We start from the raw sequence: 14,802 nt of genomic DNA on the forward strand, positions 1-14,802 counted from the left end.
GTTTCTGTTCAATGACGGCAAATTTGCAAAACAAAAATATCTATCTTCAACATTGTTGCTTAAAATGTTTTCTGTGTTTACTATACTCCAGCAGGCCGTGATATAAGTCTGTCTTTTTTTCCCCCCAGTCTATGATGAGTCTGGAATCTTGTTGATTTTTTCACGGCTTCCTTAATGTTACTTGCATCACGAATGCAGTAACTTTAGTGGAGTTGTAGAGTTTACTTAATTTTTGCAAATATTTAAAAACAATAATTAACAGTGCAATTTAGGTGAAATTGCAGTGGTAAGTTTCCAATTTATAATTATTACTATATTGAACGTCTCTAAAAATAATATGTTAAAAGCCTAAAACAGTAAAATCAATATGTCACTTAAGCGGTAAGAAGAGGGAAATTGTTATGTATGTTAGGTTGGGAATACTGAATGTGGAATTTTAGACTTTCCGCGGATTGGTTTTGTGCGGAAACCAAGCAAATACGCACGATCTCGCACAAAACAAGTTTATTTCTATCCTAAGTATACTTTTTCTATCTTATCTTGGTTACTATATCAACATGCCTGTACTAATTATATTAGTAATAATAATTTAATATTAACTCACCAATCTCAACATCGTCTCTTTTTTTACTCAGTTATTACTAGCATTATTATTACTAACTTTATTATCATCTTTATGTGACCTTTTTTCTTAAGTATTTTGTCATATATTTATGTAACGGAACTGTCCCCGAACACGAGCTTTGCTCTTTCGGGGTACTTTAATGTAACGTTTTTATGTATATGTTATTATTAAATAAATCTAAATCTAAATCTCTGAAAAATGAAACTCTGTGTGTAACTCATGCGCAATGCTTAGGTTCGTTACACACTAACACAATAAGAACATATGTGTAAAAGATATTTTTCACATTTTCAGCGAGGGTACGGAATGAAGACTGAAGAATAATGTACAGGTTTATTCTAAAAGATGGACCCAATTTCATTAATTTATATTTATTGAAGTATAAATTGGACATGAACAATCCACATACTAATAAGAAGAGGAAATTTCCAAGTTTTTTAAACAGAGATTATAAATATTCAATGTGTCTCCTCTCTTCTGCACGGCAAACATCTAAGCGGTAGCCAAACTCGTCCCACACGCGAAGAAGCATGTCTTGTGTTACTGAGTTCACCGCAGCAGTGACACGGTTCCGCGGTCTTGATAGAGTTGTTGGTAGAGGTGGGACGTAAACAGCTTCCGTAACATAGACTCACAAGAAAAAGTCATATGGCGTGAGATCAGGAGATTTCGGTGGCCAGAAGTGTAGAGCCAGGTCTTGATTTCCCCTGCGACCTATCCCATTGCTGAGGAAGGGATTCATTTAAAAATCCTCGGACATCACGGTGCACGGTCTTGTATTCGTCTGACGTCATCCTCTGACACTCGGCCCGGGCTTTTTCCTTTGCAGAGATATCCACTTTGTTGAAATTGCTGAAACCAACGGCTTATGCTTTTCCTAGTTGGTGGTTCAATGCCGAATCGGAGACGAAACGCCCGCTGCACTGTAACTGCCGACTCACTCCGTGCAAACTCAAGAACGCAGAACCCTTATGCAACATAGTAGACATGTTACTCACAACTGACACGAAATGCCTGCCTATTGGCGCGAGTACCCTAGCGGCCGTTTACGCAATTATCACGTCCAAACGGTGGAAAACAAAACTTTAGGACTTCCTCTTTCATTCGGTGTGTAAACTGTTCACGTCCAAATTGTATGTCGTGAAATACAAATGAATGAAATTGGATCCATCTTTTAGAATAAACCTGTATTTTGATAATTCAACAGCCAAGCGACCTGTTACAGTGTGAAAATGAACACAGGTCTAATATTTTTGATATTCACGTGCAACTTTTCTCTATCTAGTGTATAACCAGTCTTATTACTCATAATAGTGGGAAAGCCTGTAGGGGAATGTGTACTCTATTATGCAATTTTTAAAAAGTGATTTCCATCTTTAATTTCAAGCTCTTTCTTCACGATTTATATGTTCAAATACCGACTTCTTTCAGTATTCACATATTAAATAAAGCTCTTTTTCACGATTTATAGTCATTTCATTTACAGATTTCGATGTATTTTATTTACCGTTTTACGGTGGCCCTAATTATTATTATTATTATTATTATTATTATTATTATTATTATTATTATTATTAGGAGTAGTAGTAGTAGTGTCGATCTGACCGGAAAAAAAAGTTATCCTCAAAACACGAAAGTTATTTATATTGGAAACTTGTAGAATTTTTCACACTGTATTGAATATATCAAGCAGCCTAGAAATATTAGTGACATTGTGAGTTTGAATGTCGGATGAAGAAACTCAGAGAAAACAAAGAAATAATGATACACGTTTGCATTTTTTATGAGTTCCATGCTGATAAGTAAATACGATGAAAGAGTAATGGAACGGAGAAAAATTCTCTCCGGCGCCGGGATTTGAACCCGGGTTTTCAGCTCTACGTGCTGACGCTTTATCCACTAAGCCACACCGGATTCCACCCCGGCTTCGGAAGAATCGTCTCAGTTTTAAGTTCCAACTCTTGGGTTCCCTCTAGTGGCCGCCCTCCGCACTACGTCATAAATATCTAGTCACTCATTACGAGTGCACCTCAGCACATGTGTGGACTTCGGTCCTAGGTTCATAGTTATCTATGACGTAGTGCGGAGGGCGGCCAATAGAGGGAACCCAAGAGTTGGAACTTAAAACTGAGACGATTCTTCCGACGCCGGGGTGGAATCCGGTGTGGTTTAGTGGATAAAGCGTCAGCACGTAGAGCTGAAAACCCGGGTTCAAATCCCGGCGCCGGAGAGAATTTTTCTCCGTTCCATTACTCTTTCATCGTATGATAACGCAGAATATCTGCATGGAAATATCATATGTACTTCGGTACATTATAATAATATATATGATAAGTAAATACACATGACTGAACACGATCTATTTTTACTCAATCATAATACTTTAAGTAATTTTAATCTATTATTAACGACGCTAAATTTGGAGAAAATGTTGGTAAAGACCCTACCAGATAATCAGCCCAAGTGGGATTCGAACCCACATCCTAACTCAGTTAGGAAGCACGAGTCCACTTGCTATCACTTGAACAAGCAGGTGGCCAAGCATTTTCAGTAATTTACATCTATGCACTGGTTATGAAATTTGTTTTGTTAATAACACAGTACCTTATTACAAGCATTCAATTTACTTCGCTCTGATTTCAGATTATTTGCTTCTCACTTTGGAGATTATGTAGCTGTTTTCGTAATTGATGCATAATTTGCATTTTTGTATGTATAAATGTAATTTCTGCAGCAACTTAAATTCGAGATTATTAAAAAAAATTAGATCAAAATTTAAAAAAAAATGTATATCAGTATACAGTAATTCACTAAAATGGATATATCTAAGCCATTTTTAAAGATAAATTAAATATGTATATACAATTTTACTCCCAAAAGCAAGTTCTTTAAAATGTCTTAAGCACAATTTTAATATTGACCTTCAAAATTTTAAGATAAACAAATACATTTTAAGGATTAATTTTAGGGATACTTTTCTAGAAATGTGGAGACATATTTTCCAAATGCAACAAAATAACAAATTTATATTCCAGAGAAAAGTTTCATAATAGCCTTAAAAATGTATGCACCAAATATCATACACGTAGCATTTATAATTCCGAAGATATATAACTTTTTATATGGAATAAAGCAAAAAATTAAAGTTACAGGAAACTGCAGTCAAAGTTTAATGTAATTTAAAAACCTGCTCAGCAGAGCTTTAAGAATGGCGTCATAGCAACTGACGAGGCCAAAAATGAACAGTAAGTTTTATGTAATGCATTTTTCACATAATATGAAATATTATTATTTTTTTTGTTTACTGGTTTCCCACCATATTTACCTTCGCCCCTTAAACTTATTACTACATTTCGCACTCCCAGTCAAATAACGTCGTAACATGAAAATTGTGATTTGTAAAGCTATACTATTTCCTAGTAAAATACTGCTGTAAAATACTTTAATAAACAGATTCCAAAACCTTTAATAATGTACTATTTTATTATTAGAATTTAATGTATCCAACTAGTAAAACAGCGTTGGAAATAATTTACGAAAGTAATATGTGATTTTCGACTTACGACAATATTTTACTGGGTTTGCGATTTGTGAGCATAGCATGTAATGCTCTGTTATTTTGCTAGTGACATAGCCGACATTGTTTTTTTATTTTTATGTACCAACAATATCAACAGATACACGCGAGTTAAAGTATTTTGTTATTTATATACGTATATTCTTGTTAAGTTGATTTGAAATGACTAGTTCCTCTTCTTTTAGGTCTAAGACATGCACAGCTAGAGGGAAAGGAATCTTAAAAATAGTTCATTTGTTATTTAAAAGTGAAATGTAAATTTATGTTATGCTAATGTTGGGTGTCATAATAATGCAATAAACCAAATTTAAATAGAGGGAGTCGCCCTGAAGCTAGCAAACCGCTATGTCTGTCCAGTTATAAAAGCAAGTTGCTCTTTCAAGCTTAAATCAAAATACGGCATGACTTATAGCCCTCTTACATAATTTTGTAATGAAGTCAGTACTTTAACAAAAATAAATCTCCACTATTTGTTGCCATCACGTCTTCATAATTCAGTGGAGACTCTGCCACTAGTGAAGGACGTACTGGAAGGTAGCATAGTCTATGAATCACGGCCGGGAATATGTGTTACATGTGGCCTAAGTGAAGACTTTGAAGTCTAATCAAGGTGTTCAGTTTGATTTGATTTGCTTGTATTTCTGGCGAGAGAGTAGAACCTCAATTTTCTATACTGAATATGAGCTCCTTTGTTTTATAATAATGCGTGCATGTAACACGTATGGGCGAATCCAGAAATGCATATAGAGTGTTAGTTGGGAGACCGGAGGGAAAAAGACCTTTAGGGAGGCCGAGACGTAGATGGGAGGATAATATTAAAATGGATTTGAGGGAGGTGGGGTATGATGATAGAGACTGGATTAATCTTGCACAGGATAGGGACCGATGGCGGGCTTATGTGAGGGCGGCAATGAACCTTCGGGTTCCTTAAAAGGCATTTGTAAGTAAGTAATAATAATAATAATAATAATAATAATAATAATAATAATAATAATAATAATAATACTTTATTGCCAGAACAAAGATACACATTGATTTTATATATATATATATATATATATATATATATATATATATATATATATAAAAACACACACTAGCACCCCCAGAAAAAGTTACATACTCGTGCTCAGGGGACATTCCACATAATGTTAAGACATTTTATTAAATAACAGAGTAAAAGGTAAAACAGAAGAAGAAGAAGAAGAAGAAGAAGAAGAAGAAGAGGAAGAAGAAACATATCACAATAACTGAACTTCAAATTTTCTCTGTAAACAGCAATTTTTTAATTAATTTTTTGAAGTAAGAAGCATTAGCAAATTGTATGTTTGGGAATTTATCTATTATCATGTTATAAAGCCTTGGGCCAAAGTTGCTACTGTGATTATATGCTACAGTTGTAGTACATTTAGGAACTGTCAAGCATATGTTGTCTGATCTTTAGGTTTTATATTTATGTGAATATAAATTAAATATATTTCGGTTTTATGTACGAAATTCAATAATACATTGTTATAAATTTGATGGAAGTCAAATACTTTAAATTCTGAATACGGCAACTTTGAAGGATAATCAAAAGGTTTATTAAGGCATATTTTTATTATTCCTTTCTGTAGCAGAGTTCTATTGTGGTAACCAAACATGTGCGTCAATCGTGCACAGCCTTAAAACAAGAAAATAATAAACGAATATTATAAAAAAACAATAATTTGTAATTATAAACTTCGTAACTCCAAAATAAATTATTTACCTATACATATAAAAATAACAGACTACAAAGCATCACAATTATGATTCTAGCCTCATTATAACAAATAACAATGAACATTTTCATTTTATCAAAAGAAATACTTCATGTTCAGAAAAAAAAAAAACAATATTTGTACTCTGAAAATATTCGTTCTACGTCACAAGACGTTACTGAAGCAAATCTGAAATATGATACAGTATCTCTTACTATCATCAGGTGAACAACTACATTGTGAATCTAGTAGTGAACCTCGTATGTAGCACATAATATTAAATCCATAATTGTTTTCAAGAAAATGTTTAATTTTTATTGTAATGATAGTTAGGAAGTTCGTATCGTAATTCCGATATTGGACTGTAACGCAACCGAATGCATAGCAGCACGAGATGCCAACATTTAACGAAGAATAATCTGGGAAAAAAATAAACATGTTACACACTCCTGTTTGCATAATTATTTAATAACAGATGAGTTTACTTTTTTTTGGATCAATGCAAAATAGTAATACGGGGTGGGCAAAATAAAACTGGCCCGCGGAAAATATATGTGGAATGTATGAATTTATATGTATAAGACACACGGAAATGACCCTGACAATACAGGAAACGGTGGCCATTTCCAGTATCTTCTGTGATGTCCATTAACAAAGGTCAGTCCTAAACAGTCTTAAAACTATAAATATATATAAATGTAAATATTACAGTTTTCCCAGACGAGTTTTATTTTTCCCACGCTGTATTACGTAAATAATACAATAATAACAGAATAGCTCACTTTGTTCAGACTCTAAAATATTAATATAAACTAGCCGTACCCGTGCGCTCCGCTGCACCCGTCAGAAATAAATATAAAGTAATTACATAATTAAAATAGGACATTTGATCCAGGGAACATTCGTGTTTGATAGAAGGATAACTCGTTTAATATGTTACTTAATTTAAATTGTATCCAAATAATTAAAATGCGATCATTTTGGTCCAGAGACACTCATTTGGTGCAATGACAATTCCTCTAACATGTTTCTTAATTTTTATTACATGCAACCATAGTTTAATGAACATTGACATCATTTAGAATTAATGTGTATATTTTATTTTACTTGTTATAGGTTTCCATTGAATTATGGTAATAACTTAATTTTAACCCTTGTTTTCTACGTATTCAGTAAATGGCGCTTGGCCCACTATGGTTCTGAACCCTTCAAATAACTTAAATTATATTATATAATATTACATATTATATTATATTATATTATATTACATTACATTACATTACATTACATTACATTACATTACATTACATTATATTATATTATATTATATTATATTATATTATATTATATTATTATATCAGAAGTTACTGTAATAACATTATAGCATTATGTCCATCTAGAGAAACTACACTTTCCAATGGTGAAATAATAATTAATTATACAAATCGGTTAATTTAGCTTCCGATATTACTTCATACAAACACAGAAACATTCTCTGTAGGCTATCTTTCATAGCTTTCGATTGTTGCTGTCCAAGGCCCCTTATAGACGAAGTCATTTGTTTTTTAATTCATTACACGGCCTTAGATGGCAGTTATTTTAATTTTAAAACTCATTTATCTCATTAAATATCAGTCCTATCAACATTTTTCAAGGAATAAAACTTATCGCAAATTATTGTTAAAGAAACTTTTGTTATGTAACATTTTTCACAAAAATCAATAATAAGGGAGATATTTCGATTTATTTAATTCAGGCCCCCTTATAACCCCCCTTTTAAATAATGTATTTTGAATGCCATATAGCCTAAAATCTAAGTTACAACGAACGTAATTTATATTCCAATTTTCATCGAAATCCGTTCAGCCATTATCGCTGAAAAGGTAACAAACATACAGACAGACACAGACAGACAGACAGACAGACAGACATACAAACAAAAATTTCAAAAAAGCGATTTTTCGGTTTCAGGGTTGTTAATTATATAAGTTAGGACTATTTATTTTTGGAAAATCGAAAATTACCAGAAACATTTCGGCTACAGATTTATTATTAGTATAGATAGATTAACAATATTCTTCAAACTATTCACGACTCTATACAGCTCCACAGAATGCCACTATGCTTTGGTTTTATGTGAACATACTGAGTATCGTCTGTAGCGAGTGGGGGCAGGGCGAGGCGCGGGTGACATCTGTACTCCTTGTTGTACTGAACTGAAATCTACTGTTTTGGTACGAACTTCCTACCTATGATTATTACTGAAGTGCTTGTATTGTGTAACGCTCTTTTTTTTTGCACAGCCCTGGCGCCCCGTGGAACGGGTCCCCGCTGCAGCGCCCCCGCCTCGCCGCCGGGTCCCCCCGACTCCAAGACCAACAAGATGACGAACCTGAACCGCATCAGGGTCGTCGTCCTGGGCAGCGCCCGCGTCGGCAAGTCCGGTGAGTGACAATTTTATTTTTTTTGCCATTAATTCATACGCAACTCAAAAATATGCACCCAGAAGTAATATTTTGAAAAGGAGCCCCTGCCAAGAATTCCTTGTCAGCATCCACTGATATCTTGTCACGAGGTGCAGACGCCTTCAACCTCGTAGATTTCTTTCCTCGTAATATCAAGGTCGATTTATATATAATTATCTCTAAAGACAACGTTGGTAATTATAGTGTTGTAAGTGATTGTTGGGGAAGAATGCTGCTATAACAATTGAATCATTTTATTTCGCAAAAAAATTAGACTGGCAACAAAGTTGATTATATCCTTTTTAATAACATATCCCCGTGACATTCTTCATATCTCACTATTACAAAACTGACGCGATCAAAAGGATCGGCAGTGAGGCGTAATCGTTCTTAACATTCCATCTTGGGAACTGTCGCCGTTTTAGGATTTTTACTTGAATTTCTAGCGCAGTTCTTATGTGAGTTTATTTCAATAATAGGACGAACTTGGCTAATTTCGTGACATGGCTAATTTCATGATATTTCTTTTTAAGTTTACCACGAAATTATACTAGCGACAAATGTAACTTTGATGGTATAGTACTCGTATAAATGGCAGAAGATGTACAGTAGTGGCAAAAAAAAAAAAAAACTGGACCGACCCTTGTAGCTGATTTCAGAGCCTTGTTCACTCCAAAGCACGATAGACTGGTAACTAACACTTTCGTGGTTCGAATCCTGCCTGGGAAGGAAACTTCTTTTTGTTCCTTATTCAAATTTATTCCCGATACTTTTCGATTGCTGGTAAAATTCATGTTCTGGGAATAATAAGTTAATTAAGTAGTAAAATATCGCTGCAATCTAAAGGTATTGGGAATAAATTTGAATAAGGAACAAAAAAAGTTTCCTTCCCAGGCAGGATTCGAACCACGAAAGTCTTAGTTACTAGTCTATCGTGCTCTGGAGTGAACAAGGCTCTGAAATCAGCTACAAGGGTCGGTCCGGGTTTTTTTTTTACCACTCCTGCACTATAACATAGATTTTGTTCACTGCGCTTTTGCAATGACGTGAGCGGGTTTTTTTTTTTTTTTTTTTTTTTTTTTTTGGAAATCACTTGCATAGTTTTGAGATCTATAGTTTTGAATTTGTGAGTGAATACACCATACGATTTACTTTGTTAATAGAAGAATTTCTTGCTGTGTTTTGTGGTCTAAATTGTTTTCAATGGTAAGTACTGACATTGTATACTTCTTGGTGAAAGATATATGTCTATCAATGCACTGATTATGTAACAGATCATTATCTTGGGAGGTTATTTTCCTAGCGTTTTTCTCATTCCACGAGGCAATTTTTTCTCTTTAAGTTTTTTTCCACCCTATATTAAAACAACATACTCTATTATCTGTGCATTTCAAACTGGCGAATCAAAGTCATCTACAAGCTTTCTCATAGAAAAAGAACGAAGGGATTTGAGATAACCAAGAAATAGAGGGATGACCAAGTGCAACAGCGTAACGGGACTTAGTGTTCTTAATATGTAATTGTTCATGATCATGATATTTGTTACGATGAGTACATTTGTGTAGAGTAGTAAATTGGCGTATAGTGTGTGAACACGAAAATTTTGTCACACATTTCAGCAAGATCTCCGACATCACTCTTTCAGTAGCCTACTTGGCAAGTACACACAAAAGACCATTCCGTGTAAGAAAGACACGGAAACGAACCGAATAATAATAATAATAATAATAATAATAATAATAATAATAATAATAATAATAATAATAATATAATAAAATAGTGAAGTATAATGCATACAATGAACACAATAATTTTAGGTACACACAGTAAGGAAAATTATGTTTTTAAGTAGCTCAAGTTATCACATTAGGAGATATACCATTATCGGGAAATATGACGAAAACAAAAACAGATGAAATAGGATAAATATCACTAGAATATAAAAAAATGTAGTGAATACATGGAAACATGCAGTACAACACTTGTCATTAGCTACTCTTTATAAGATAATTTTCTAACTTGGATTTGAGAGATTTCAAGGCTCGCCAGCCCTTGACTTCAGGCGGCAGAGAGTTCCAGTGACGAGAGGTAGCAACAGTGAAAGATGAGGAATACAGAGATGATGTGTGCGTGTTATTGCGTCTAGGTCGAGTATTAATATTATAACAGCGAGGGAGAGTATGAATACGGGCGAATAAATAAGAGGGGGATGAAATGTACATAATTCGATATAAGAGAGAAAGCGAGTGCAGATTTCTCCTCTCATGTAACCTAAGCCATGATAACTTCTCGAAAGAAGGTGAGATATGATCATAATATCGAACATTAGAAATGAAGCGGACGCACGCGTTATGATCACTGTACACATTGTACATATATAATGTTAAATGAAACGTATGACTCACTCATTAGCAATAAAGCCTTTGAAGAAGCATGACTCCCTCCGTTGTTTCTTTTCGACCTTACATTAGACACACATGGAGGAATCCCCGTAACGAGGGTCAACACGACCCCGGACTACCACATGAAACAATACAGGAATCACATTGACAACGGACATGCATCAAACATCCATGCTCGAGGCAGGAAAAGAAGATGCGGACTAGATTGTGTGAGAGTACGGGCTTCGACTTGATGTTTTAACCACAGCCCAAGAGCTGAGTCATATGGAGTGGAAGAACGCATAAAAGATTAATGGTGACCACAAGCCCAGCTGTTCAGCGAGTACAGATCTGCATGAAATTTTGAATCGTATTCCTCTGTCTACCAGGGGTGCTCCGCTTGAGGGCGCGAGCCGCATGTGTCACGTGTTGTGTAATAAACACTCACTTTTCTGTGCATATGAGCGCTTCCAGGAACACTTTGTCGAGGTCGGCCACATTGAATAATTCTCACTGTCACGGTCCACTGCTCTACGACATGACGACGCCTCTAACAACGCAGTGGCGTTTCAAAAGTGATACGTCACTCGGAGACGCCAGGGATTTGTGTCCGTTTGAGTATTAAATTGGTATTACGTTTTACGTGTTCATTTACTATGTACCCGAATGAATGAATGAATGAATGAATGAATGAATGAATGAATGAATGAATGAATGAATGAATGAATGAATGAATGAATGAATGGGGAGCGGAAGTATTTACTGTACTCCAACCAGGAGAATGTCTCAGGGGAATGAGACGCAGCGGGGTAATGCCTCGAATGAATGTTGATGTCATAAAATGTTATAAGGTTACACACGTGGGTACACGCATCTCCATTGGTTAACTCTCAAAGGACAAACAATAACACTGATACACACATTCTTATACTACCCTAGTTACAAAATTAGATCACGGTTAATCTCCTGGTCTTTTAATCCCTCCATACAGGAAATAACATATGCAGGAGAGCGCATGTTTTTTAAACGGACGTTATAACGGTAATATTATCTATCACATTCCTTTCACGGCTAATCTCCTGGTTGGAGAACCCTTAAGGTGAGAGATACATCTTCTTCTAAAATAAGTTCACTATATTTCAATATTTTCTTTCTCATACTCTGCACATCCTTTGGAAATAAAAATTGGCGTACTTAAAGTTAGTTGGGAGACCGGAGGGGAAAAGATCTTTGGGGAGGCCGAGACGCAGGTGGGAAGATAATATTAAAATGGATTTGAGGGAGGTGGGATATGATGAAAGAGACTGGATTAATCTTGCACAGGATAGGGACCGATGGCGGGCCTATGTAAGGGCGGCAATGTACCTTCGGGTTCCTTAAAAGCCATTTGTAAGTAAGTACTTAATGTATTCTATAGATCACTAAGTAATATTAATGCTTTTAAAAACGTAATAGTTGTTTTTTTATTATGAGATTTTGTGAAGTAGGCCTAGTATAACAGGAACACACAGCTTATATTTATTTTTGAATTGAAAGTACGTTCTCCAGAAAAGGGACCCATAACATGTATTACTTTTATACATTATTCTTTAAATATATAACATTGGATTTAAATGCTTTCAGAATTTCTGTTATATTATGTAAAACACACAATACTTCTTATCCAGCAGTTTCATATTCATTGGTTAGTGCATTTAGTGCACTGCGTTAAAAATTTCAGCTCTATATATCTCAGAACAGCATTTTGGAGTATGGGCCCTTATTGCAGCTACGTCCTCAATTGCAAAATACAGTAAAGATTAAGCTGTTCGTATGTACTTTTCACCATGTCTGCAGTTCATGTTTCCAAGAAACAAAATCATATTAAAGTATGAAGTGCTTGTTTGTAGGCTCAGACCTATATCTACCTACTACAAAACCTAATGTTACTGTAATCCACTACTACAATCAAAGGATAATTGAGATACGAAAATCTAGGCAATATGGCGCAAGTATTGCTTACAATTAATTGGACTCGTTATGCTTGTCCCATGTATGACAATGTTATATACCGTACCATAATACTTGGAGAATGTAATGAAGTTGCTGATATTACCCACCCTCGTATGGTTGGCAGTGGTTTGGGAGGATATGTTGGCTTTCCCTTTCTGAAGGATAGGCGGTAACATTTCACCATTGTGAAGTTTCCTCTGTCTCCTGTCAAGGCCTTCACGTTTTCTGCCTTCAGACATATCTTGAGGCTTACTAACGAGACAAACTCGAATAAGAATTAACTTTATGGCGCCTTTACTATAGCCGATGCCTGGCATTGAATACGCGTCCTTCATTTTATGTGATGGGAAGAGCTTTAACGGTTAACCGTTGGTGTTTTTATATACAAGTAACCACTTCAAGATTTTATTGCACTCGGAGTATGTACTGAGTGGACAGGCAACCCGCCCTGCTTTCTTTGTGCAGGTATAAGCAGTGTATGTACACTGTTGGTTGATTGAATCTTTAAATTGGCTTTATCAACTGCGATGGCTATTTAAAGTCTGAATGAAATTAAAGTCACTATTCAACTTACAGGATAAATTTGTGGTATGGCTAATAATGTTTCAGAATCGCCCTAAAATCAACCAATCACACTTGTGTTTCTTGATAAGACGCCTCATACAATACTAGACGTGTAATCGCATTAGCATACAGTGATTACGTCATTATGCCAACAAAATTTAACTCTGAAAACTGCATTTTCAATGACTATAACTAATAAATAAATGTCTGTCAAAACCTTTCGTGTTTCTATTCTGTTCATGTAACATTTCAGCTCATCTTACTTCTGAGGTTAAGTGTTGTTGCTTCGTATTTCTCCTCTGAGTAGTGGGCAATAGTATTTAGATGCCGTGATAAATAGCAGTTTGTTTTTGACACTGCCTGCTGGATCGCATCCTATAGCTGCGTAGACTGCCTGCTCAATCAAAGTTATTTTACCGCTAAGTGGCAGGCAGTGTCCACCGCTATTAACATTATCAGTATATGCAATGTCATTACCTGCCACCTAGCGGCTACTCGCGCATAACCGTTGATTGTGCAGGCAGTGTAAACAGCCATACTGTAGGATGTGATCCAGCAGACAGTGGTTTTTGAACTTCATTACAGGGAAACATAATAATGTCGTATTGCTGTGTTTTATAATAATTATTATCATTTATGTAAGCATCTCGGTTTTGTAAGTTATTTCTCCTTTCTGCGATTTGAACTCCCGATCACGAGCGTTTGCTCGTACGGGGGTAAATTCTTTAATTTGTATTTCTGTTTTATGTATATAATAGTTTTTAATCTATCTTTTTAATGTATATTAATGTATATTTACTGTTGATACGTCTTTTGAATAATAACTGAATAATTTAATTTTATTCGTTGAATAATCTTATTAAATTGCACTCATGATTTCATCTTATTAGCATAATTTCACAAGCCCTTCAGGCTCGTGAAAGTATCAATAACATGAAACAGCAATCATGCAATTACTACAGATAATACAAGCGAAATGAGTCCAGGATCCAGCACCGAAAGTTATCCAGCATTTGCTCTGAGTTGGGTGAAAACCCTGAAAAAAACTTAATCAGGTAAGTTGTACCAAATCGAACCCGGGACCCTTATTTTCGCAGCCCGACATACAGATCATTATTCCACGAGATGTATTTGATTGATTTCACGAAGACTGGATCCGGAACGGATCCTTGCACTTAAACCATTTCAGCCCATTGTAGGCTACGCCCTATACGCGATGACTGTCTTAAGTCCAGCGGATGTATGGTCCGAATGATATTCGTGAATTCGACGCTGACAGGCTGGCCATTCTTCCTGGGTCCTTCAGGTAAGGTCCCATCGGCTACTGACCAGAGCCTGTAGCCCCAAGCCCTTAGAACCTCGGAAACCCGTACTATCCCGAAGATTTCAATCCAGCCTATTTTTACTGTTTGAGATGGTAGATGAAATGAAGTTGAGGTGAAGTGTTTTGGTAGAA

The 14,802-nt window shown here is 35.3% G+C and overlaps 1 protein-coding gene across 1 annotated transcript in view; it reads left to right on the forward strand.

Moving 5' to 3' along the window:
• The window catches only part of LOC138701770 (ras-related and estrogen-regulated growth inhibitor-like), an 839,928-nt gene that overhangs the window by 20,002 nt on the left and 805,124 nt on the right, over positions 1-14,802 (forward strand). Inside the window, exon 2 of the mRNA XM_069829017.1 lies at positions 8,248-8,388. Within this exon, the coding sequence (XP_069685118.1) occupies positions 8,328-8,388 (61 nt within the window). The 5' untranslated portion in view covers positions 8,248-8,327. The remainder of the gene's footprint in view (positions 1-8,247; positions 8,389-14,802) is intronic.

Source organism: Periplaneta americana, chromosome 6, assembly GCF_040183065.1.
Source record: "Periplaneta americana isolate PAMFEO1 chromosome 6, P.americana_PAMFEO1_priV1, whole genome shotgun sequence".
NCBI classification, from domain to species: domain Eukaryota; kingdom Metazoa; phylum Arthropoda; class Insecta; order Blattodea; family Blattidae; genus Periplaneta; species Periplaneta americana.